Here is a 22652-nt window from a genome sequence, read left to right on the forward strand (position 1 = left end):
CCATCCCTGTTCAATGGCATAGGGTCTCCTGCTTGGGGAAGGGGGGGTTGGACTAGATGACCTACCAGATCCCTTCCAACCCTGCGAAGCTGTTAACATCCCCGCGCGCCTCCAGCTCTAATAACGGAGCGGCTGGTGGCGGAGCGAAGGAACGGAGCGCGCAACAGCCTCCCGCCGCTGAATGAATGGGCGCTGGAACGGACCCGCCCCTAACGGCGAAGGGAAGAGTCCCTCTCCCCACCTCCAGCATCGCTCCCCGCCCCACGTACACACACACACACAGACACCCGCGCCGACAACGAGGAAGCCGCGGTCCGGGACAGCGATGACGCCTCCAGTCCCAAGTTGTCTTCTTGGGTGTTGCGGCTGCCAAGCGAGACGCGGCCGGGATCCTCTCTCCTTGCGCTTCGCTGCGGGACGATCGGGGCCGACTGGGGAGATCCCCGAGCGTGTCTTCTCCTTCATACAACCCCGAGTTTGACGTTTCCTTTGACACCCGGTTTGCGAGACTTCCTGGAAAGGGGGCCCGAGCAGGAAGAGACAAAATTGACACGTGGACCTTTTTTTTTCTTTCTTTCTTCCTTCCCCCCCTCCTTCCTTCCCCTTTTGGTCTGTTTTTTCCCCTTTTCCAATCCCAGGGCGGACGGCGGCGAGGAGATGCTGGACTGATTTTTTTTTTTTGTCTCCGGGGCGAACCTGGGGTTAGGCGTCGTGGGATCCCCCCTCCTCCTATTCCCAAATCAACCGACGCCCCCTGCCCCTCCGGTTGCTGCTTTTCAACCCCTACCAACTCCGAGTCCAGCTTTGAATTCCGGTCTCTTGTCTGGAAAGAAGAGTCGCTGGAGAAGACTTTAGAAAACTTTTAAAAAGTTTAGGAAACTTTTTACTCCTCCTGGCTGTTTTGGAAAGGTCTGCCACCTTCTCAACTTTCTTCACCCTCCCCGGTAGATGGGACTTTCTGGCTCTCTTGTTTGGCTTGGTGCTTTGTTCATTTGTGGATTTACATACACACCCAGACAGACACACCTTGTTAACTCAGCCCTTGGATGGCCTTGAGCATCGGCAACAATGGAGCGCAGGGGGCCAACCTGCTGGCATCCCAACCTCCCAAGGAGCATCAGCTGCCAGCCGCCAGATGCCCCCAGCAGGACGCCCTGAAAAAAGATGGAGGGATCGGGAATGTCTTTTGGTCCAGGTGAGAATCTGGTGGTCCTCTTAAGCTTCCTTGGGAAGCTTTTCCCAGCCCCCAAACACTGGTGGCTGTCTGCCTGTCCATTCCAATAAGGGAAAACCTTGGTTGGGTTTGAAAGGCTGGTTTAGTGTTCTGATATCTCAGGGGCTGCCACAAAGAAGAGGGGGGGTCAAGCTATTCTCCAAGGCACCTGAGGGTAGAACAAGAAGCAATGGGTGGAAACTAATGAAGGAGAGAAGCAATTTAGAACTAAGGAGAAATTAGAACAATTAATCAGTGGAACAAGTTGCCTCCAGTAGTTGTGAATGCTTCAACACTGGAGGTTTTTAAGAAGATGTTGGATAACCATTTGTCTGAAGAGGTGTAGGGTTTCCTGTCTATGCAGGGGGTTGGACTAGAAGACCTCCAAGGTCCCTTCCAACTCTGTTGTTCTATTCTATTCCATTCCACTCCATTCCATTATTTATACCTTATACCTTATTCCTTTTTCTATTCTATTCCATTCCATTCTTTATTCCTTATTCTATTCTATTCTATTCCTTATTCCTTATTCCTTATTCTATTCTATTCCATTCCTTATTCCTTATTCTATTCTATTCCATTCTTTATTCCTTATTCCTTATTGTATTCTATTCTATTCCATTCCATTCTTTATTCCTTATTCTATTCTATTCCATTCCTTATTCCTTATTCTATTCTATTCCATTCTTTATTCCTTATTGTATTCTATTCTATTCCATTCCATTCTTTATTCCTTATTCTATTCCATTCCTTATTCCTTATTCCTTATTCCTTATTCCTTATTCTATTCTATTCCATTCTTTATTCCTTATTCCTTATTGTATTCTATTCCATTCCATTCTTTATTCCTTATTCTATTCCATTCCATTCCATTCTTTATTCCTTATTCTATTCTAAAAGCAACATGAATGGTTGTAAGTCAAGGACTGCCTATGTAAGAGCGCTCATCCTAGCTGAGTTGATGTAGAAAATGTAAGCACAGCTCAAATTGATTACAGATAGTCCTTGAACTTACAACAATTTGTTTACTGACTATTCGAAATTACAATGGCACTGGCAAATGTGACATGGCCATTTTTCACTGTTACGACCTTTGTAGCATCCCTTGGACAAAATTGGCAACTGGTTCATATTTATGACTCTTGCAGTGTCCCGTGTGTGTGTGTGTGACAGAGAGAGGGAGGGAGGGAGGGAGAGAGAGATGTGGTCCCCTTTTGTGACCTTCTGACAAGCAAAGTTAATGGGGAAGTCAGATTCGCTTAACAACCGGGTGACTAACTTATCCACCGCAGTGATTCACTTAACATCTGTGGCAAGAAAGGTTTATAAAATGGGGCGAAACTCACTTAACAAATGTGTCACTTAATAACAGAAATGCTGGGCTCAATTGTGGTCATACGTTGAGGACTTCGTGTAGTATGTGCAGGACCTCCCAGGACAGTAGACATCTGTGAGAATCCAAATAATATTTTGGAAAAGGCAACAGCAAATAACTTATAGACAAGCAGTCCTCAACTTACAACCTTCATTTAATAACCATTCAAAATTACAATGGCCCTGAAAAAAGTGATTTATGACCAGTTCTCATACTTAGGACCATTGCAGCATCCCCCAGAAAGATAACCCAAGGGTGCTTTTTCTCAAAAGGCAACTAGACTTTGTTTTTTCTTTGAAGAGGTTTCACTTCTCATCCAAGAAGCTTCTTCCGTTCTGAAGAAGAAGCTGTACTGAAGGAGAACGGAAGAAGCTTCTTGGATGAGAAGTGAAACCTCTTCAAAGAAAATCCAGTTTAAAAAAAAACACCTTGGGGACAGCCATGACCTGGATGAGTGAGAGTCTCCGTAGACACCCATTAGTCACTTGATCAAACTTTGAATGCTTGCCAATCTTTGTGCCTTTACAATGGTTTCAGCGTCCCGGGCTCCCAGTGAAAACCAACTCTCAAAGTTTCCTGTGGTTACCATGTAATTGAAAGAACAAAAGTTTCCCTCCCCAGGAGTCACAGGTCACATTGTCCAATCAAAGCTGTTGGCGAGCTCCCACTATCACTTCTGCTCCTCCTTCTACTGCCACCTGTTGGGGTGACCTTGGTTCCTATGGGAGAGCTCTTTATTTTGTCTAGTTCCCCCTCCCCCCCACAGTGTGTGGCAACTGTGAAACAGCCCAAGATGGCTTCAGCCAGGTTTGATTCAGAGTTGACAACCTGCATGAGAAAAAAATCAGAAGTGTCAGAAATGTCAGGTTTTAGACCAGGGGTCCCCAACCCCCCGGTCCATGGACTGGCACTGGGCTACGGCATGCCAAAAACCGGGCCATGTCAACAAATGAAGCCTCATCTGTGGGATGCAAGCAGGATACGAAAACACGCCCCTAGCCCCACGTAATGGAGTGAACTGCTGTAGCTTGATTTCAATGGAGTTTCCATGTAGTTTTGTTAGTAATAATATGGAAAATCTTCTTAACTTCCTAATGTAACATGTGGCCTGGGGGTTTCCTCCAAATAGATCTGAACTTCCTTAGCTTTTCAAAACAGCCAAAATTTACCAGATGCCACCCAGCTGTCACTAGCATGGCCAGACAGAGAAGAGCTACAAAGAGGATTAGGGGACTGGAGCCTAAAACATATGAAGAACGGTTGCAGGAACTGGGTATGTCTAGTTTAATGAAAAGAAGGACTAGGGGAGACATGATAGCAGTGTTCCGATATTTGAGGAGCTGCCACAAAGAACAGAACAACAGAGTTGGAAGGGACCTTGGAGATCTTCTAGTCCAACCCCCGGCTCAGGCAGGGAACCTTATACCATTTCAGACAAATGGCTGTCCCATCTCAACCTCAAAAGAAACAATACTGGACAAAGTTTACATGTTGTATAGAAACATCTCTCAGGTCTTTAACTGATCTGGTGAAACATGTGTCTAACCCAGTGCTAGCACATGTCTATGACATGTGTGTCAAAAGGGCCATACCATGATATTTTGAGGGGCATTCTCAAAAGCCTATCCCTTTCTCAAAAGCCTATCCCTTTCTCTCCAAACCCTTTAAAACAGAAGTCTCCAACTGTGGCAACTTTATTTTATTTATTTTTTGAGGGGGGGGAAACCTTTATTAAAAATTTAAAACATTAAAATACCAGTACCTTTAAAATAATTTTGTATAAGTTACAATCCTTTTTGACAGTACTTACATAACCATTTGTTATTCAAATACATTCTTATACATTCCTAATTATTCCCATATCTATACATCCATATTTTTAAGCTGTACATTTCATGTTCCTATTATTTATCCATTGATACCAGTTTTCCCAAACTGTATCATATTCTCAGTCTTCCTTGTCTCTTGACTCCAATGTGAGTTTATCCATCTCTGCGCAATCAAGAATCAGCGTGGCAGGCTGAGGAATTCTGGGAGTTGAAGTCCACCAGGCTTAAAGTTGCCAAGGTTGGAGCCCCCTGCTCTAGAAAGGACATCGTTCTATGTTAAATTGATTGAGGACTCCAAAAGCTTTGGTTGATGTGACCTCTGCCTATCCATCTATATATACCAGTGATGGCGAAGCTTTTTCTTATGGTGTGCCACAATTGGGTACGTGCGCGCTATTATGCCCACCCCAATTCAATCCTCCCTGCCCACCTGCGCATGCATGCGCGACCCCTCCCCAGGCTCTGGAGGCTGTCCTGAAGCCTAGAGAGGGGAAAAAATAGCCTCCCGCAGCCCCGCACTGGAAGCATGAAGCAAATTGTTTCCAAACTTCCAGTTGGCCCATTAGCACCATTTAATTTATTAGATTTATAGGCCGCCCAATCCCGAAGGACTCTGGGCGGCTTACACAGAACAAGAAAGAAAAACAAACAAAATAAAATAAAAATGAAGATTAAAATTCTCCAACACGCATACATTCAAGTTGGGGCTGGACCCTACATAATAAGGTCAACAGCCCCAGGCCTGCCGGAACAGCCAGGTTTTAACGGCTTTTCTGACGGCCATGAGGGTGGGCGAGGTCCGGATCTCTGGGGGTAGCTGATTCCACAGGGTCGGAGCAGCCACAGAGAAGGCCCTCCTCCGAGGCCCCGCCAGCCAACACTGTCCGGCTGACGGCGTCCTAAGGAGGCCCACCGTGTGGGATCTTATCGGCCGTTGGGAGGTATGCGGCAGTAGGCGGTCTCGCAAATACGCTGGTCCTGAGCCATGTAGGACTTTAAAGGTAATGACCTGTTGAAAGAAATGTCCTTTTGGGTTCAGCTCCAAGTGGGGAAGAAGACTCTGGAGACATGGAGGCTGCTTGGAAAGATGGTTTATTGTTGGACAGGGCCACATGGCTTGAGTCCTGAACAGAAAAGGTGATCACATGTTTCAATGTAGGTGAAGAAGAAGAGAAGGGCCGAGGAAGGGGCTTGCTAGGCTTTTTATACCCTGTTTAGTCCCACCTCTCTGTTTCCTGTTCCTGTGTAAGAAATGTATTCTGACTGGTTGTCAGACACCCATGGTGCCATGCAGGGGGCTACTCTCTAGGTTGTGATGAGTTCTTAGTTGCCTTGTGGTCAGTTGAGTAATATCCCTTCCCCCTACAGCTGCAGTGAGGAGAAGTCTTTATTATGTAAAGTGGGCTAGCCTGGCCATCTTAATGGCCCATTAGCTGGGGGTGGGTAGAAAGCTATAGGCAACTATTCTGTCTTTTAAAACATGTTTCTTTTCACATCCAGAGAAACATTCTGCCTTTTCAATATTTCCTAGGATATTTCATTTTTCTGGGAGAGGGCTGGATGATAACTTCCCACAGACCAACACCTTGAATTGCGTCTGGAGACCAATTGGCAGCCAATTGGTTGTCCTCTCCAGCCTCCAGAGGCTTTCCTGAAGCCTGGGGAGGGCGAAAATCAGCTGGCAGGTGCATGCATGTGTGCCAGAGCTGATGGCTGGCGTGTCAAAAAACATGGCTCCGTGTGCCACCTGTGGCACGCGTGCCCTTGGTTCGCCATCACGGATCTGTACTGTATCCAAAATGAAAACTAGGACATTTAAAAGCATTTATTTATTTAACTTCAAGGACCACACTTTGAGAACTGAGGCCCTATATAACTCAAGAGAGTTCAAATGCCCGTTGAAACCGAAACCTCTGCTGGCTGAGGAATTCTGGGAATTGAAGTCCACATAACTGAAAAGTATCTCTAGCTTGAGAAAATGCTGGACTTAGTCAAAGAACTGCATCCGATTGTATCCATGGGGAAATTTGCGTTTGGAATAAAGCCTTCTTGAACCCAGCGCAGTTAAGGATCCTTTCTGGAGGCTGGCTAGGAAATCAGAAAAAGGCAACATCATAAGATTGTGGGGGCATGTTGGGGCCACATGGGAAGACTCGGAATAAAACTTCCAAGAGAAAACAATGAAATCAGTTGACAAACTGTAAACCCCCAGTGTTAATGGAACCACAAAGACCCTTAATTAGCCCTGCATGAGTGAATGACAGCCGATTATCTTCAAGTTTATGTCCTACCTTACTAAAGCAATTGGGCAGGTGTTTCTTAGCCTCAGCCGTGAACTCTTGGTTGAGCAGCTGGAAAATGTGGACATTTGTTGGTTCATCCGTTTCCCAACAGTTTTGTGGACATTCAATAAAAGCAGTTCGTTGACACGTAGTAGAGTGAGTTGGATTTTGCAATGATGAATCAAAGACAGAGGGAAGAAATTTTCTGGATGGTTCTCTCTCTCTCTCTCTCTCTCTCTTTCTCTCTCTCTCTCTTTCTCTTTCCCTCCCTCCCTCCCCTTTTATCTTTTACACACACAAACACACCATATACACAAAACCACAGAGTTTGACAAGAGTTCTCGTGCCCCTAATTTTGCCTGTCTCCAAAGCAGCAGGGATAAAATCAGAATTTAACCTAGGTCTATGGTTTGGTTAATCATTTCCCCCTCCTCCCAATGCGATTTTCTACCGCTTAGTTAAAGCTTATAGCGTGTTTGCTTTGAAGGCAGCAAGATAAACAAGAAAAGGTGCGTTTGTTCTAGAAGGAGTAGGAAGATGCAGGAATTTACACAGGTGGTTTTATTAATGCCTCCCTCATTTTTTAAAAAAATGAACTTGTCTATGTGCGTTGATCTGCAAAAAAAAACTAACAACAACAGTAGCATACTTGCAGCCCCAAGGAAACTGGGTGTTTTTTTAGCAGTCATGCTTGTCACATTTATGCAATAGTTTAAATTGTGTTAAGGGTGGCTCAGTCGCTAAGACACCGAGCTTGTCAATCAGAAAGGTCAGCAGTTCAGTGGTTCGAATCCCTAGCGCCACGTAACAGAGTGAGCTCCCGTTACTCATCCCAGCTTCTGCCAACCTAGCAGTTTGAAAGCATGTACAAAATGCAAATTAAAAAAAAATAGGGACCACCTTTGGTGGGAAGGGAACAGTGTTCTGTGTGCCTTTGGCTTTTAGTCATGCCGGCCACATGACCACGGAGACGTCTTCGGACAGTGTTGGCTCTTCAGCTTTGAAACGAAGATGAGTACTGCCCCTAGAATCAGGAATGACTAGCACATATGTGCGAGGGGGACCTTTACCTTTACCTAAATCATGTTGTGTTGCCCCAGTGTTGGAAGTTATCATCCAGCCCTCTCCCAGAAAAATGAAATATCCTAGGAAATATCAAAAAGGCAGAATATTTCTCTGGATGTGAAAAGAAACATGTTTTAAAAGACAATAGTTGCCTATAGCTTTCTGCCCATCGCCAGCTAATGGGCCATTAAGATGGCCAGGCTAGCCCACTTTACATAATAAAGACTTCTCCTCACTGCAGCTGTAGGGGGAAGGGATATTACTCAACTCTCCACATGGCATCTGAGAACTCACCTATACCTGGACTCATCACAGCCTAGAGAGTAGCCCCCTGCATGGCACCATGGGAGTCTGACAACCAGTCAGAATACATTTCTTACACAGGAACAGGAAACAGAGAGGTGGGACTGAACAGGGTATAAAAAGCCTAGCAAGCCCCTTCCTCAGCTTTTTTTCTCTTCTTCTCCATCAACATTGAAACATGTGATCCCCTTTTCTGGTCAGGGCTCAAGCCATGTGGCCCTGTCCAACAATAAATCATCTTTATTGATGAGCCAAGGTGGCGCAGTGGTTAAATGCAGCACTGCAGGCTACTGCTAGATCAGCAGTTCAGCGGTTCAAATCTCACCGGCTCAGGGTTGACTCAGCCTTCCATCCTTCCGAGGTGGGTAAAATGAGGACCCAGATTGTTGGGGGCAATATGCTGACTCTCTGTAAACCGCTTAGAGAGGCCTGAAAGGCCTATGAAGCGGTATATAAGTCTACTGCTATATTGCTATCTTTCCAAGCAGCCTCCATATCTCCAGTGTCTTCTTCCCCACTTGGAGCTGAACCCAGAAGGACATTTCTTTCAACACCAGCCTAGAGCATGGCTCAAATGAACCCAAAGTCTGTTCCTGGTTCAGCATTGGCAGCTGTAGAGGATGCCTTTCTAGCGCAGCTTTCTACTGCATATTAAAGGTGCTTTTTCAAAAGTTGGATTTTCTGTGGGGTGTTTTTTTTCTTCATTTAAATAGGTTTCATTTCTCATCCAAGAAGCATCTTCAGTTTTTACTGAAGCTGCTTCTTCGGATGAGAAGCGAAACGTCATTCAGAGAAAAAGGAAGTCCAGTTGCTTCCTGAAAAAGCACCTTTGGGACAACCATGAACTTGGATGACGGAGAATCTCTGTAAATGTCCAGCCTGATGGCTGCTGTTTTGATGAGGAGGGCAGTGTGCGATAGTGACTCCTTTGTTAATGCTACAAAGAGTGGATAGGAATCCCTACTTGGATTCCCTCAGATGAATTTAGGCCATTCTCGCTCTCTCTTTCAGCCCAACCCACCTCACAGGGTTGTTGCTGTGGGCAGGGAAATTAAACTAAGGAGAGAGCAGGTTGAAAGTGCAGTCAATAACATAGCACATTGATTAGTCCTCCGGGAAAATGACACCAGGAGGAATGGCCAGCAACTATTCTCCTGGGATGGTATCACTGCTTTCCTTCCTTCCTTCCTTCCTTCCTTCCTTCCTTCCTTCCTTCCTTCCTTCCTTCCTTCCTTCCTTCCTTCCTTGTTACTTACTTACTTGCTTACTTCCTTTCCCTTCCCTCCCCCTTTCCTTAGTGTATTGCCTTATGTCTCCTTCCTTCCTTCCTCCCTTCTTACTTGCTTACTTCCTCTTTCCTTCCCCTTCCCCTTTCCTTACTGTATCTTACCTTGCCTTATGTCTCCTTTCCTTCCTTCCTTCCTTCCTTCCTTCCTTCCTTTTCTTGTTACTTGCTTGCTTCCTCTTTCCTTTCCTTTCCTTTCCTTTCCTTTCCCTTTCCCTTTCCTTAGTGTATCTTACCTTGCCTTGCCTTATGTCTCCTTTCCTTCTTTCCTTCCTTCCTTCTTTCCTTCCTTCCTTCCTCCCTTGTTACTTGCTTACTTTCTCCTTCTTTTCCTTCTTTTCCTTTCCCTGTATCTTACCTTGCCTTGCCTTATGTCTCCTTTCCTTCTTTCCTTCTTTCCTTCCTTCCTTCTTTCCTTCCTTCCTTCCTTCCTTCCTCCCTTGTTACTTGCTTACTTCCTCCTTCCTTTCCTTTCCCTTTCCTTAGTGTATCTTACCTTGCCTTGTCTTATGTCTCCTTCCTTCCTTCCTTCCTTCCTTCCTTCCTTCCTTCCTTCCTTCCTTCCTTCCTTGTTACTTTCTTACTTCCTCTTTCCTTTCCTTTCCTTCCCTCTCCTCTCCCTTCCCCTTCCCCTTTCCTTACTGTATCTTGCCTTGCCTTATATCTCCTTCCTTCCTTCCTTCCTTCCTTCCTTCCTTCCTTCCTTCCTTCCTTCTTACTTGCTTACTTCCTCTTTCCTTTCCTCAAGGGCAGCCCTTGAAGAGCATTCGGAGACTTCAGCTTGTCCAGAATGCAGCCGCACGAGTGATCGTGGGTGCACCTCGGTTCACCCACGTTACACCTATCCTCCGCGAGCTGCACTGGCTGCCTATTGGTCTCCGGACGCGCTTCAAGGTGCTAGTCGTTACTTATAAAGCCCTACACGATATCGGATCTGGGTACTTGAGAGACCGCCTCCTGCCAATTACCTCCCAAAGACCTATTAGATCCCACAGATTAGGCCTCCTCCGAATTCCATCCGCCGGCCAATGTCGACTGTCGACTACTCGGAGGAGAGCCTTCTCTGTGGCTGCTCCGGCCCTCTGGAACGACCTCCCCGTGGGGATTCGGACCCTCACCACCCTTCAGGCTTTCCTCAAAGCCCTTAAAACCTGGCTGTTCCGACAGGCCTGGGGCTGATGAGTTCCCAGCCCCACTCTAATTGTTGTGACTGTTGTGAGTTTTTAAATCTGTTCTTTGTAATTTGTTTCTCGTCTTGTTTGTTCTTGTATTGCTCCCTTCCCCTTCCCTTCTCCACCAGATGAATTTGTAACTGGCTGATCAAAAGCACTCAATGTGTAGTCCTTAACGGAACTGCATCTACATGGGGGAAATATGCAGTGGAGTACCACAAGGTTCTGTCTTAGGCCCAGTACTTTTCAATATCTTCATAAACAATTTAGACAAGGGTATAGGAAGGAAACTCATCAAATTTGCAGATGACACTAAGTTGGCAGGAATAGCCAACACTCCAGAAAATAGGCTCAAAAGTACCTGTAAGATGGATCTCGGCAGACTTGAACACTGAGCCCTATCCCCCACTCAAATTGTTGTGACTGTTGTGAGTTTTTAAATCTGTTCTTTGTAATTTGTTTCTCGTCTTGTTTGTTCTTGTATTGTTCCCTTCCCCTTGGTTTGTTAGCCGCCCTGAGTCCCACTGGGAATAGGGCGGCATACAAGTTTAATAAACCTAAACCTAAACCTAAACCTAAACCTAAACCTCTCCTCTCCCTTCCCCTTTCCTTACTGTATCTTACCTTGCCTTGCCTTATGTCTCTTTCCTCCCTCCCTCCCTCCCTCCCTCCCAGTCTGGAAGGAGCAAAGGATGGCCTCTCCTTCTTTCTCGGGCGCAATTCCTGCACTAACTGGGTCACCCCAAGGCATTTGAATTCCCTTTTTGCCTGTCTTGTATTGTATTTGTATTTTGTATTTTATTATTTGTATGCCGCCCTTCTCCGGGAGGACTCAGGGCAGCGAACAATTCAAGGGGGGAAAAGGGGAACATAAAAAGACAAAATACAAATAATAAAAGTAGACAACAGTCGCACAACCATACATGTCGAGAGGGGAGGGGAACTCATCACCCCCAGGCCTGCCGGCAAAGCCAGGTTTTGACGGCTTTTCGGAAGGCCTGGAGAGAGGTGAGGGTCCGAATCCCTGCGGGGAGTTCATTCCAGAGGGCCGGAGCTGCCACAGAGAAGGCCCTCCCCCGGGTAATAGCCAGGTGGCATTGGCTGGTAGATGGCACCCGGAGGAGGCCAACCCTGTGAGATCTAATGGGTCTGTGGCAGGTAATTGGCAGTAAGCGGTCTCTCAAGTACCCAGATCCAATACCAACAGTCTTGCAACCAACAGTCCTCCCCGCAAAGAGCAGGAAGAACCAGATGCCCCAAAGGATGCTGGTGTAACGGATACACACACACACACACACGAAACTGCAGCCAGCCATGACTTGTGGTGTTACCCGGTGTCTCTTTTATTGGTTAGTGGCTTGATTCTGTTTAACCGAGGGAGGGGGGGCGGCTACGTGGGTTGTATCAACATGGCTGCTATCATAGCAGACAAATATCACTTTTGTTTTAAGGTGGTTTGCGGGGGGGGGGGGGGGAGCGAGGGAGGAGAGGCCTAATCTAAGTAGATCAGCCAGCCTTTCCTGGCCAGGTTTCTTTCCAGCAGGGTGGACTTCAAGTCCCAGAATACTTAGTGTCATCCAGGAGGAGGGGGGCTGGGGAATTCTGGGAGCTAAGACCACCCATGTGCCCAAGTTGGGGGAAGAATGAATGGGACTTGGGAGGGTTGGAGAGACGCATCAAAATGGCCACAAATGGCGAATTGTTTTTTGGAATCCTTAGCCTGGATGTTTCTAAGCAAAAGAGCGGGTGGGAAGAGGAATAAAAATGGACGTGTGGTTAACTTTGTAAGGTCGTGAGAGGCGATTGTAGGCAGGTTTGGTCTTTTTATGACTATCTAAGCCAGTGTTTCTCAACCTTGGCAACTTGAAGATATCCGGACTTCAACTCCCAGAATTCCCCAGCCAGCATTCGCTGGCTGGGGAATTCTGGGAGTTGAAGTCCGGACATCTTCAAGTTGCTAAGGTTGAGAAACACTGATCTAGGCCTTCCCAGCTGTGCTTCCCAGCTGTTTTGTTCTAAATCTCCCAGAATTACTTGCTTGCACGGCGGCAGCCATGTTGGCTTGGAATGTACAAAATGGCCGGGAAGCATCAGCTTGAGGAAATCTGCAATCCTTTTTTTTCCCCCCCAGGTTAGGAATGGGCAGAATGGGAACCTCTGGACTCCAGATCCCATCTCTTCCTTAGCTAGGGTCAGTGGTGATAGATGATGAGAGTTGTAGCATAGCGACATCTAGTCCGGGGGTCACCAACCTTTCGGACCTCAGGGACCACTAAATTCATAATTTCAAATCCCGCGGACCACTAATACAATCTTCCTCATGAATGGGTGGACGGGCGTGGCTAGGTGGTCATGTGACTGGGTGGGCGTGGCCAACTCAATGCCACTCATGTCGAGAGGCGCTACTCGCCATTCCTCGCCTGCCCGCCCGGGGTCCTTACGGCCCCAACAGGAAGCAGTTGCTGGAGCTAGGCGGCCACCATGAGAAAGAGTTGGCAAAACAGTTCAGTTCAAATTGGATCTGACCGAGAAGGAGGCTCAGCAGAAGCACCTCACTGAGGACTACGAGCATGGGCTTTCCAAGCAGAGGGAAGACCTACGGGAGTGCAAGGCCAGGTACCTGGAGGCTCAGTGGGCTGAGATGGTCAGCCAGTTCCAGGCCATGATGTAGTCCCACTGAAACGAGGCCCTCTGGCTCTTTGCCACCAGTGGCACTTCCCTCCAGCCTTCGCCCAAAGCCCCCCACCAGGAGGCTGAAGCAGACCCCAAGTCAGAATTTCTGCCTCCCTCTGACCCACACAAAAAGACCCCAAAGGGGGAGACTCTCTGCATCAACACAAGCATTCATTGCACGTATCCATCCCAGGGGCCGTAGTTTGAGGACCCCTGATTTAGTGCAATATAAAAAATGGAAATAATTTTTCTGTGGATCACCAAAATTTTCTCATGGACCACCAGTTGGTGACCGCTGATCTAGACTGCCCAAGGTTAAGGTTGGGGAATTGGGGGAGTTGAAGTACACTCAGCTTAAAATTGCCACGGTTGTGAAACACTGTTGTGTGATGGATTACACATTCTTTCAACAGTGCAAAGGAGGAAGCTAATATTTGAATTGCAAGCAGGTTTAATCCTATAAAACGTATTTGCCAAGTTTATAAAACATATTTGCCAAGGGGGGAAAAAAATGTGGGGCAATACCTTTTTGTTTAAGAGTTGGAATTCAGAGTAGAGTTGAATCACCGGTACAGGTTAGTCCTCGGCTTACGACCACAATTGAGCCCAAAATGTCTGTGGTTAAGTGAGACAGTTATTAAGTGAGTTTTGCCTCATTTTACGACCTTTCTTAAGTGGTGAAGTGAATTGGCGGTTAAGTGAATTGGTGCGGTTGTTATACTAGTTACCTGGTGGTTAAGTGAATCTGGAAAAAGGTCGCAAAAGGGGATCTTGTGGACACTGTGGCCGTCACAAATATGAAATCAGTCACCAAGCACCTCAGTTTGGTTCACGTGGCCATGGAGATGCTGCAATGTCATAAGTGTGAAAAAGGTCATAAGTCACATTTTTTTCAGTGCCGCTGTAACTTTGAATGATCACGATGTAAGTCAAGGAATACCTGTAGTATTAGCGACATCTGGAGTGCCCTAAGTTTGCAGGAACGTTTGCAGGAACTGGGCATGGCTAGTCTAGTGAAGAGAAGGACCAGGGGAGACAGGATAGCAGTCTTACAATATTTGAGGGGCTGCCACAGAGAGGAGGGGGTCAAGCTATTTTCCAAAGCACCTGAAGGCCAGACAAGGAATAATGGATGGAAAATGAACAAGGAGAGATTCAACCTAGAAATAAAGAGGAATTTTCTGACAGTGAGAACAATCAACCAAGGGAACAGAAGTTGCCTTCAGAAGTTGTGGTAGCTTCATCACTGGAGGCTTTCAAGAAGAGATTGTCAGAAATGGTGCAAGGTCTCCTGCTTGAGCAGGGAGGTGGACTAGAAGACTCCCAAAGTGCCTTCCACTTCTATTATTCTATGTTCTATGTCAGTGATGGCTAATCTTTTTGCCATCATGTGCCAAAAGTGGGGGGAACGCAGAGGGCAGTGCCAGATTCAGATGAAAAGAGGCCCTAGGCTATTCCACTTATGAGGCCCTTTCACCTCCCATTTTTAAGTTTGTAAATTACAGGAGAGACAATAAAATACATCATTACTGTGATATATATCAATATATATCAATATATATAGCTGGCCTCCCGACGGAGGGCGGCTCTGCTCTGCGGCAAAGGCAGCGAGGCCAGCCGCCTCCCCTGCTGCGCTCAGTTGCCCGGCTCGGCCCCCTCGCCCTCACCTGCCTGGCCGCTGGTGGGCTCCGCGTCGACGGGGCGGCTACTGGGAGCGGCCGCGCCTCTCGCCCAACCGCCAGTGCCAGGAACGTTTATTAGTCATATGCGTAGAATTTCGGTTCAGTGTTTTAGTGTTCACTGTTTTTAGAATAGTGTAATTTTAATTTTGCTAACAATTTGAATGTAGGCCCCTCTTGATCTTGAGGCCCTAGGCTGAAGCCTAGTTAGCCTATAGGAAAATCCGGCCCTGGCGGAGGGGGGCTGTGTGTCGTGCGTGTGCATGCCCACACCCATAATTCTATGCGCCCTCCCCTCCGCGCGTCCGTGACTCCCCAGCAGTCCAGGGGTGGGTTTCAACCGGTTCGCGGCGGTCCCTGCGATCCGGTTGGTCGCCGAACCCGGAAGTAAGTAACTTCCGGGAACGGCGAAGCCCCCCCCCCTGCGCCCGCGCGCGCCCGCGCACCCACTCCTTACCCGGTTTTGATGAATTCTGCGCTTCCACGCATGCGCAGGACGCATACAGCGCCTGCGCGATCCTCCAGGAGCAGCTGGAGCATCGCACAGACGCTAGTACGCATGTGTGTGCTGCGCGCGCGCACGTGTGCGCCACATGCGTGCGCAAGGACGCCGCACACGTGCGCGATGACGCCGCCGGCCTCGTTCCAACCGAACCGGTTGGAACAGGGCGAGAAACCCACCCCTGCAGCAGTCCCACCACTTTTGGCACGTGATGGCAGGGGTGAGCCGTTTTTCGCCCTCCCCAGCCTCCAGAGCCTTTCTAGGAGCCTGGGGACAGCAAAAATGGCCTCCCCCACCTCCTCGAGGCCTTCTGGAGGCTGAAAACTGCCTGTTTGCCGACTTCCAGTCGGACTGGAAGGCCTGTATTTCTCTCTCCCCAGACTCCAGAGCCTTTCTAGGAGCCTGGGGAGGGTGAAAATGGCCCCCCCCCCCCCCCGGAGGCTCACCGGAGCCTGTTTCCTGACTTCTGGTGGGCCCAGAAATCCTGAAAATCAGCTGGCCGGCGCATGTATGCGCGCCGGAGCTGAGCTCGCGTGCCCTCTGTCTCCTCCTCCTCCTCCTCCTCCTCCTCCTCCTCCTCCTTCTTCCTGCCTAGGCAGAGGGTTGGACTAGAAGACCTCCAAGGTGCCTTCCAACTGTGCTATTGTATTATTGTATAACCATTTATCTGAAGTGGTGTAGGGTTTCCTGCCTAGGCAGGGGGTTGGACTAGAAGAGCTCCAAGGTCCCTTCCAATTCTGTTATTCTATTATAATGATAGGTTGGCAATTAAGTGCAATTTACTAAGTGCGTGTACTACTTAGAAGGAAGTTGGAGTTCAGGAGTGCTTAAAGAGAGGATTTGGATCATAAAATGAGTCACTTGTTCGCAAACAGCTCATATCCCTCTGAACTCTTTATTTTGTTATTAAATGTGATTTACAGGTTGGGTCACGGATCCCTCTAATCTCGGGATGGGCAGCCTTTTTGTATTCATCTTTTTTTTAATTCTGGTTGATTTTAGAAAAAGAAAGATTTTACACACTGTGGGAAGTTATCATCCAGCCCTCCCCCAGAAAAATGAAATATCCTAGGAAATATTGAAAAGGCAGAATATTTCTCTGGATATGAAAAGAAAGAAACATGTTTTAAAAGACAGAATAGTTGCCTGTAGCTTCCTGCCCATCCCCACTGTTAATGGGCCATTAAGACGGCCAAGCTAGTCCACTTTACATAATAAAGACTTCTCCACCAGCTACAGGAAAGCATGATAATATTGGCCCTTTACTCAACTGACCACATGGCATCTGAGAACTCATCCATACCTGGATTCAAAACACAGCCTAGAGAGTTGCCCCTGCATGGCCCCATGGGAGTCTGACAACCAATCAGAATACATTTCTTACACAGGAACAGGAAACAGAGAGGTGGGACTAAACAGGTTGTAAAAAGCCTAGCGAGCCCCTCCCTCGGCCCTTCTCTTCTTCTCCACCAACATTGAAGCATGTGATCCCCTTTTCTGTTCAGGACTCAAGCCATGTGGTCCTGTCCACCAGTAAACCATCTTTCCAAGCAGCCTCCATGTCTCCAGTGTCTTTTCCCCCACTTGGAGCTGAACCCAGAAGGACATTTCTTTCATCAACACATAAACACAAACTTTTTTTAAAAAAGTATCTTAAGTCTATTTTACCACTTGTGGCAGAGTTTTCTAGTTTTCTCTTTAAAATGGAAGATAGCCATGTCAGTTGTTTTTGGAAGCGATGTTCAGATTTTAGATTTAGATTTTATTGGAAATTTATATGCCGCCCTTTTCCCTGAGGGGACTCAGGGCGGCTTACAACAGTGAAGGGAAGGGAGTGCAAGACAAGACTTAAAAAGAAAGGAATCGTGATTAAAAGAAAATTGATCATAAAAACACAACATTCACTCAACATTCGGGCGGGGTGAGAGTAATCCTATCCCCAGGCCTGACGGGATAGCCAGTTCTTAAGGGCTGTGCGGAAGGCCTGGACTGTGGTGAGGGTACGGATCTCCACGGGGAGGTTGTTCCATAATGTCGGAGCAGCAACCGAGAAGGCTCTCCTCCGCGTAGTCGCCAGTCGGCACTGACTGGCGGATGGAATTCGGAGGAGGCCTACTCTGTGCGATCTGATGGGACGCAGGGAGGTGATTGGCAGGAGGCGGTCTCTCAAATAGTCAGATCCACTACCATGGAGCGCTTTATAGGTGGTAAGTAAGACCTTGAAGTGCAGAGAGAGTTGATGGCCCCAAAGAAGATTCTTTTGTTGTTGTTAGTTGTGAAGCCATGCCTGACCTATCATCCTCTGGAGTCCATTTAAGCTCGTGCTACTTGCTATGTAAAATCATGTTTTCTTTTTAACCATAGCTATCAATTCAGTAAATGATTTTTTATTATTTGTATTTGTATTTGTATTTATTTGTCTTGTATGCCGCCCACTCCCGAAGGACTCCGGGCGGCTCACAATAGACAAGGGAAGGGGAAATAACTAGACAAAGACAACACTTTAAAAAATGCAACATTCACAGTTTCCGTGGGGCTGGATGTTTCGCAAGCCCCCCGGCCTGCTGGAGCAGCCAGGACTTGGTGGCTTTGCGGAAGGCCGGGAGGGTAGTAAGGGTCCGGATCTCCACGGGGAGGTCATTCCAGAGGGCCGGAGCTGCAACAGAGAAGGCTCTCCCCCGGGGAGTCGCCAGCCGACATTGGCTGGCGGATGGAATCCGGAGAAGACCTAACCTGTGAGATCTAATCGGTCTATGGGAGGTAATCGGCAGGAGGCGGTCTCTCAGGTACCCAGGTCCGTTGCCATGTAGGGCTTTATAGGTAGTGACCAGCACCTTGAAGCGGATCCGGAGACTAATGGGTAGCCAGTGCAGCTCGCGGAGGATAGGTGTGACGTGGGTTATTTTGTTTTTTCCTTCTCATTCTGTGTTATAATTTGATCATTTCTGCAAATAGCTTGCGGGTAGTCCTTGACTCACAGCCATTCATTTAACGGCCATTTGAAGTTACAACTGAAAAAGGTGATTTATGACCAGTCCTCACACTTATGACCATTGCAGCGTCGTTCGGGTCAGATCATCAAAATTTGGGTGCTTGGCAACAGTCATGTGTTTACAGCGTTCCAAGATTATGTGATTACCGTTTCTGGTCTTCTCCATAGTGAGGGGGGAGGAGTATCCAGAATGGGTTGACCTTATCCTCTCGTGATTGGTTTGAGTCAGATAAGCTCTTTGGGCTCCGCCCCCTGGAAGTGAGCCTGCCCAGTTTTCTGACTCAAAACGATCGTGAGAAGTTGCTCATTCGAGAGCTCCAGGAATTTACTAGGATCTAAAGGAAAATTCATTTGGACCCGTCAAGTTTTGCCTCCCTGCTTCACACACAGCCTCCTCCTGCAGGATTGGGACTGCCACTAGCCCCCCTGGGGCGGCAGGCTGCCCTGGACACTGAGGACATCCGAAGACTCTCAGTGAGGAGCTTGGCCGGGCAGCAGGAGGAAGGGCAAAGCCTCTAGCAGGCAGCCCTAACAGCTGAGGCTTGTAAGAGCTGGAGATTTGACTCACCCCAATCAAGGGAAAGGTTGCACCTCTCCAGACCTCCAGTAATTTACAAAGGATTAAAGAAAATAAACTTGGACCCGGCGAATCCTGCCTCCCTTCATCGCACACAGCCTCCTCCTGCAACGACTGGATTGCCACAAGCCCTCTGGGGCGGCACGCTGCCCTGGCCATTGAGTGAGATGGAGTCACTCTGTGAGGACCGTTGCCGGGCAAGCAGGAGAACCGGGCACACATGCCTCCTAGAGGCAGCCCTTGATGAGAGGCTTCTCCGGAGCAGAAGCGCTCCTCCGCTCCCCTCAGCCACGAGGGTTTTTAAAAAGGAAAACCTGTGCTGGCAGCTATCACCAGTGGACAAGGTGAGAGCCGGAAAGGAGCGGCAGCCGCATGGCAAGCCTGCAAAGGCAAAAGCCATTTCCATGTGCTCCAGCAAAGAGGAGCCTTTTGAATTTGGAGCCGGGGGCCATCTTGAAGCCACGTGGTCCAAGATGGCGGCCCCCAGCAGCTCAGGAGGCCGGCAGGACAACAACCACCACTTGAGGAGACCTACAAAGGTGAGAGACGATCGCAGAGGCATTAGCCAAGAGCGAGGGAGGCAGCAAAGGGCCAAAAGGAGGCCTATCAAGGAGTTAAAGAGGCAGGTGGTGGATCAACCCCCCCCCAAGCCTACTTCCTTGTTGAATCACAAAGGCAGCTGCCACAAGGCTTGCAGGAAGAACCACCCCCCCCTACCTTTCTGGCTGCCAAGTAACAGGAGAAGGCTTCCTCCATAAGAACATTCTCCTTTAATTAGGAGACAGAGCGGGAGGGGCGAGAGGCTGACCGGCATCCATAGCAAGCTGGGTTTGTCATGGCTAATTCTTGATTCCCCCTTAAGAAAACTCTCCTTTAATTAGGAGACAGAGCGGGAGGGGCAAGAGACTGATGGGCATCAGTAGCAAGTTGTGTTTGCCATGACTAATTCTTGATTCCCCCTTAAGAAAGCTCTCCTTTAATTAGGAGACAGAGCGGGAGGGGCAAGAGACTGATGGGCATCAGTAGCAAGCTGTGTTGTCGTGGTTAATTCTTGATTCCCCCTTAAGAAAACTCTCCTTTAATTAGGAGACAGAACGGGAGAGGCGAGAGGCCTACTGGCCCCAGTAGCAAAAACTGTGTTTTGTTTTGTTAATCCCAAGCCGGCAGCCCCCTGCAGCCTGGAAAAACGCAGGGGGGGGGGGGAGAATATTCAGCCCAGCTGCTAAAGTGCAGCTCCCAATGGAGCCCCCAATCAGGTTACTGAAGACCTTCCAAGGGTGGGGGTGACTAGGCAAACGGCTAATGCAATACAATACAATACTATGCAATACAATAGCAGAATGGGAAGGAACCTGCAGGCTTTCTAGCTCAATCCCCTGCCCAGGCAGGATATCCTATACCATCTCAGACAAATGGCTTCCTATGGTTGATTAGGCTGACTCTGTAAACCACCTAGAGAGGGCTGAAAGCCCTATGAAGCGGTATATAAATCTAACTGCTATTGCTATTGTCATTGCCACCCAACAGCTTCTTAAAAACTGTTGGGGCTCTCACAATGTCTGGAGGCATGCTGTTCCACTGATTAATTGTTCTAACTGTCATGAAATTTCTCCTCAGCTCTAAGTTGCTTCTCTCCTTGTTTAGTTTCCACCCATTGCTTCTTGTTCTGCACTCAAGTGCCTTAGAGGATAGTCAGGCAGCCTCTTCTCTGTGGCAACCCCAGAGATATTGGAACTCTGCTATCACGTCTCCCCTAGTCCTTCCTTCCAGTAGACTAGACCTACCCAGTTCCTGCAACCGTTCTTCATAGGCTTTAGTCTCCAGTACCCTGATCCCCTGTTGCCTTCTCTGCACTCTCCTTAAGAGTCTCCACATCTCTTCTACATCAGGGGGACCAAACTGAGTGCAGAATTCCAAGTGTGGCCTCCCAAGACCTTATAAAGTGGGATTAACACTTCATGGGAGCTTGATTCTATTCCTCTGTTTATGATGCCAAAAACTGTGTTGCTCTTCTGGCAGCTGTTGCACACTGCTGACTCACATTAAAGGGGTTGTCCACTAGGAGTCCCAAGATCCCCTTCACAGTTACTACTGTGGAGCAAGGTATCCTGTACCTGTGCACTTCACCTTCATTGCCTAAAGGTAGAACCTTACTTCCTTGAATCCCATTTTCCTAGGTAGTGCCCAATGTTCAAGGGTATCAAGATCCTTCTGTAGCTTTAGCCTGTATTCTGAAGTGTTGGCTATTCCGGCCAGCCGGGGGTCATCTGCTAACCTGATGACACCCCCTCCCCCCATCAGCCGTTAACAAACAGAGAGCTAACAGTCATTCCGGCTCCTTCTTATGACCGCTTGAGATAACAGCAGTTCTTAAAGAAACAGTACTACTATCATGGCATATATTTTGCTATCCCAAATGTTAGCTTACACACCTAACACCCTCATTCAAATCACTGATGAAGATGTTGAAGAGTACTGGGCTCAACACTGAACCTTGGGAGACTCCCTGCACTCTTCCCTCCATGAAGAGGCAGTTCCACTGAGGAGTACAGGTGGGTGCACCAGTTACCAAGGCACCTGGGGTGACTAGGTCTAACCCACATTCTTCTACTTTATCTAGTAGTAGGTTATGGTCTACCTTATCAGGACTTGCTGAAGTCCAAGTTAACTATATCAATGGCATTCCTATGGTCCACTAGGGTTGTCACCGTAATCTAATATGGCCAGTCTGGTATGATCTGTTTTTGACAAACCCATGTTGGCCTTGGGCTCTCGAGACGGTTTTCTTCCTTTCTGAAGGGGGGGAATCACATCAGCAATTCTATAGTGGTTCTCCAGTACTCCAGGATCTCTGATAGATATAGTTTCAGTTGTTTGGAGATTTTGTCCACCAGCTCCTTCAGACCCCTGGGTGTAACCCACCCGGTCCTGGGAATTGGACCTTGCCTAAGATAGACAGGCTACCATTTCTTCCCTATCTCATCTTGGGTCCCTAATCTGAATTTGGGATGCGGTTCTTGATAGGTTGGATTGTTTATCCCTTCGGGTAAAGACAGATGCCAAGCACGAGTTAAATAGTTCGGCTTACCCCTGCTGCTTGTCACCTTCGGGCCACTTCTCCCAGCAAGGGACCAATCGTTTCCTTAATCTTTCTTGGTTTTATCAGGCGGGAAGATGCCCCCTTTTGTATTTTATTCTATTTCATTATTATTATTGTGGTTGTGGTTCTTGTTGTTATTATTATTAATTTACCTTTGTGGCAGGCCTTTATTGTGAGCCTTAGCTCCCCTCACTCCATCTTTACACACACTCTAGTGGCCGCCCATTAAACTCCGTCTGTGTTTACATTCTGAATATCTCTGCGCTAATCCTAGCCATAGAATCATAGCACCCTTATGGCCGGGGAAAAAAAAAAAAAAAAAAGGGTCAGACAGGCTGGTCCCCATGCCAGAACCCACCACAAACTCAGAATGGGATGCCCGACTATGAGAGATCGCAGAAGCACCTCAGATAGCCTATGAATTTAGACAACATTCGCTGAGGGCAGAACATACAGCAGGGGTGGGTTCATCAGAGCCGGCTGGCTCAACCGGACCAAGGGGACAACTTGGAGCGGAAGCTGCAGCCAGTTGACCGCTTGGCGGTGGAGCGGAGCATCCTGAGGAAAGACCTCTTCTCCCCCAGGGTGATAAGGACTATCCAGGC

At 47.9% G+C, this 22652-nt stretch overlaps 1 protein-coding gene across 1 annotated transcript in view; it reads left to right on the plus strand.

The window, feature by feature from the left end:
* Window positions 1–253: 253 nt before the first annotated feature.
* SLC17A9 (solute carrier family 17 member 9) overlaps window positions 254–22652 on the plus strand; it is a 50121-nt gene continuing 27722 nt past the window's right edge. The window contains exon 1 of the mRNA XM_032217818.1: window positions 254–1195. Within this exon, the coding sequence (XP_032073709.1) occupies window positions 1047–1195 (149 nt within the window). The 5' untranslated portion in view covers window positions 254–1046. The remainder of the gene's footprint in view (window positions 1196–22652) is intronic.

Source organism: Thamnophis elegans, chromosome 5 (genome assembly GCF_009769535.1).
Source record: "Thamnophis elegans isolate rThaEle1 chromosome 5, rThaEle1.pri, whole genome shotgun sequence".
In the NCBI taxonomy this organism is placed as follows: Eukaryota; Metazoa; Chordata; class Lepidosauria; order Squamata; family Colubridae; genus Thamnophis; species Thamnophis elegans.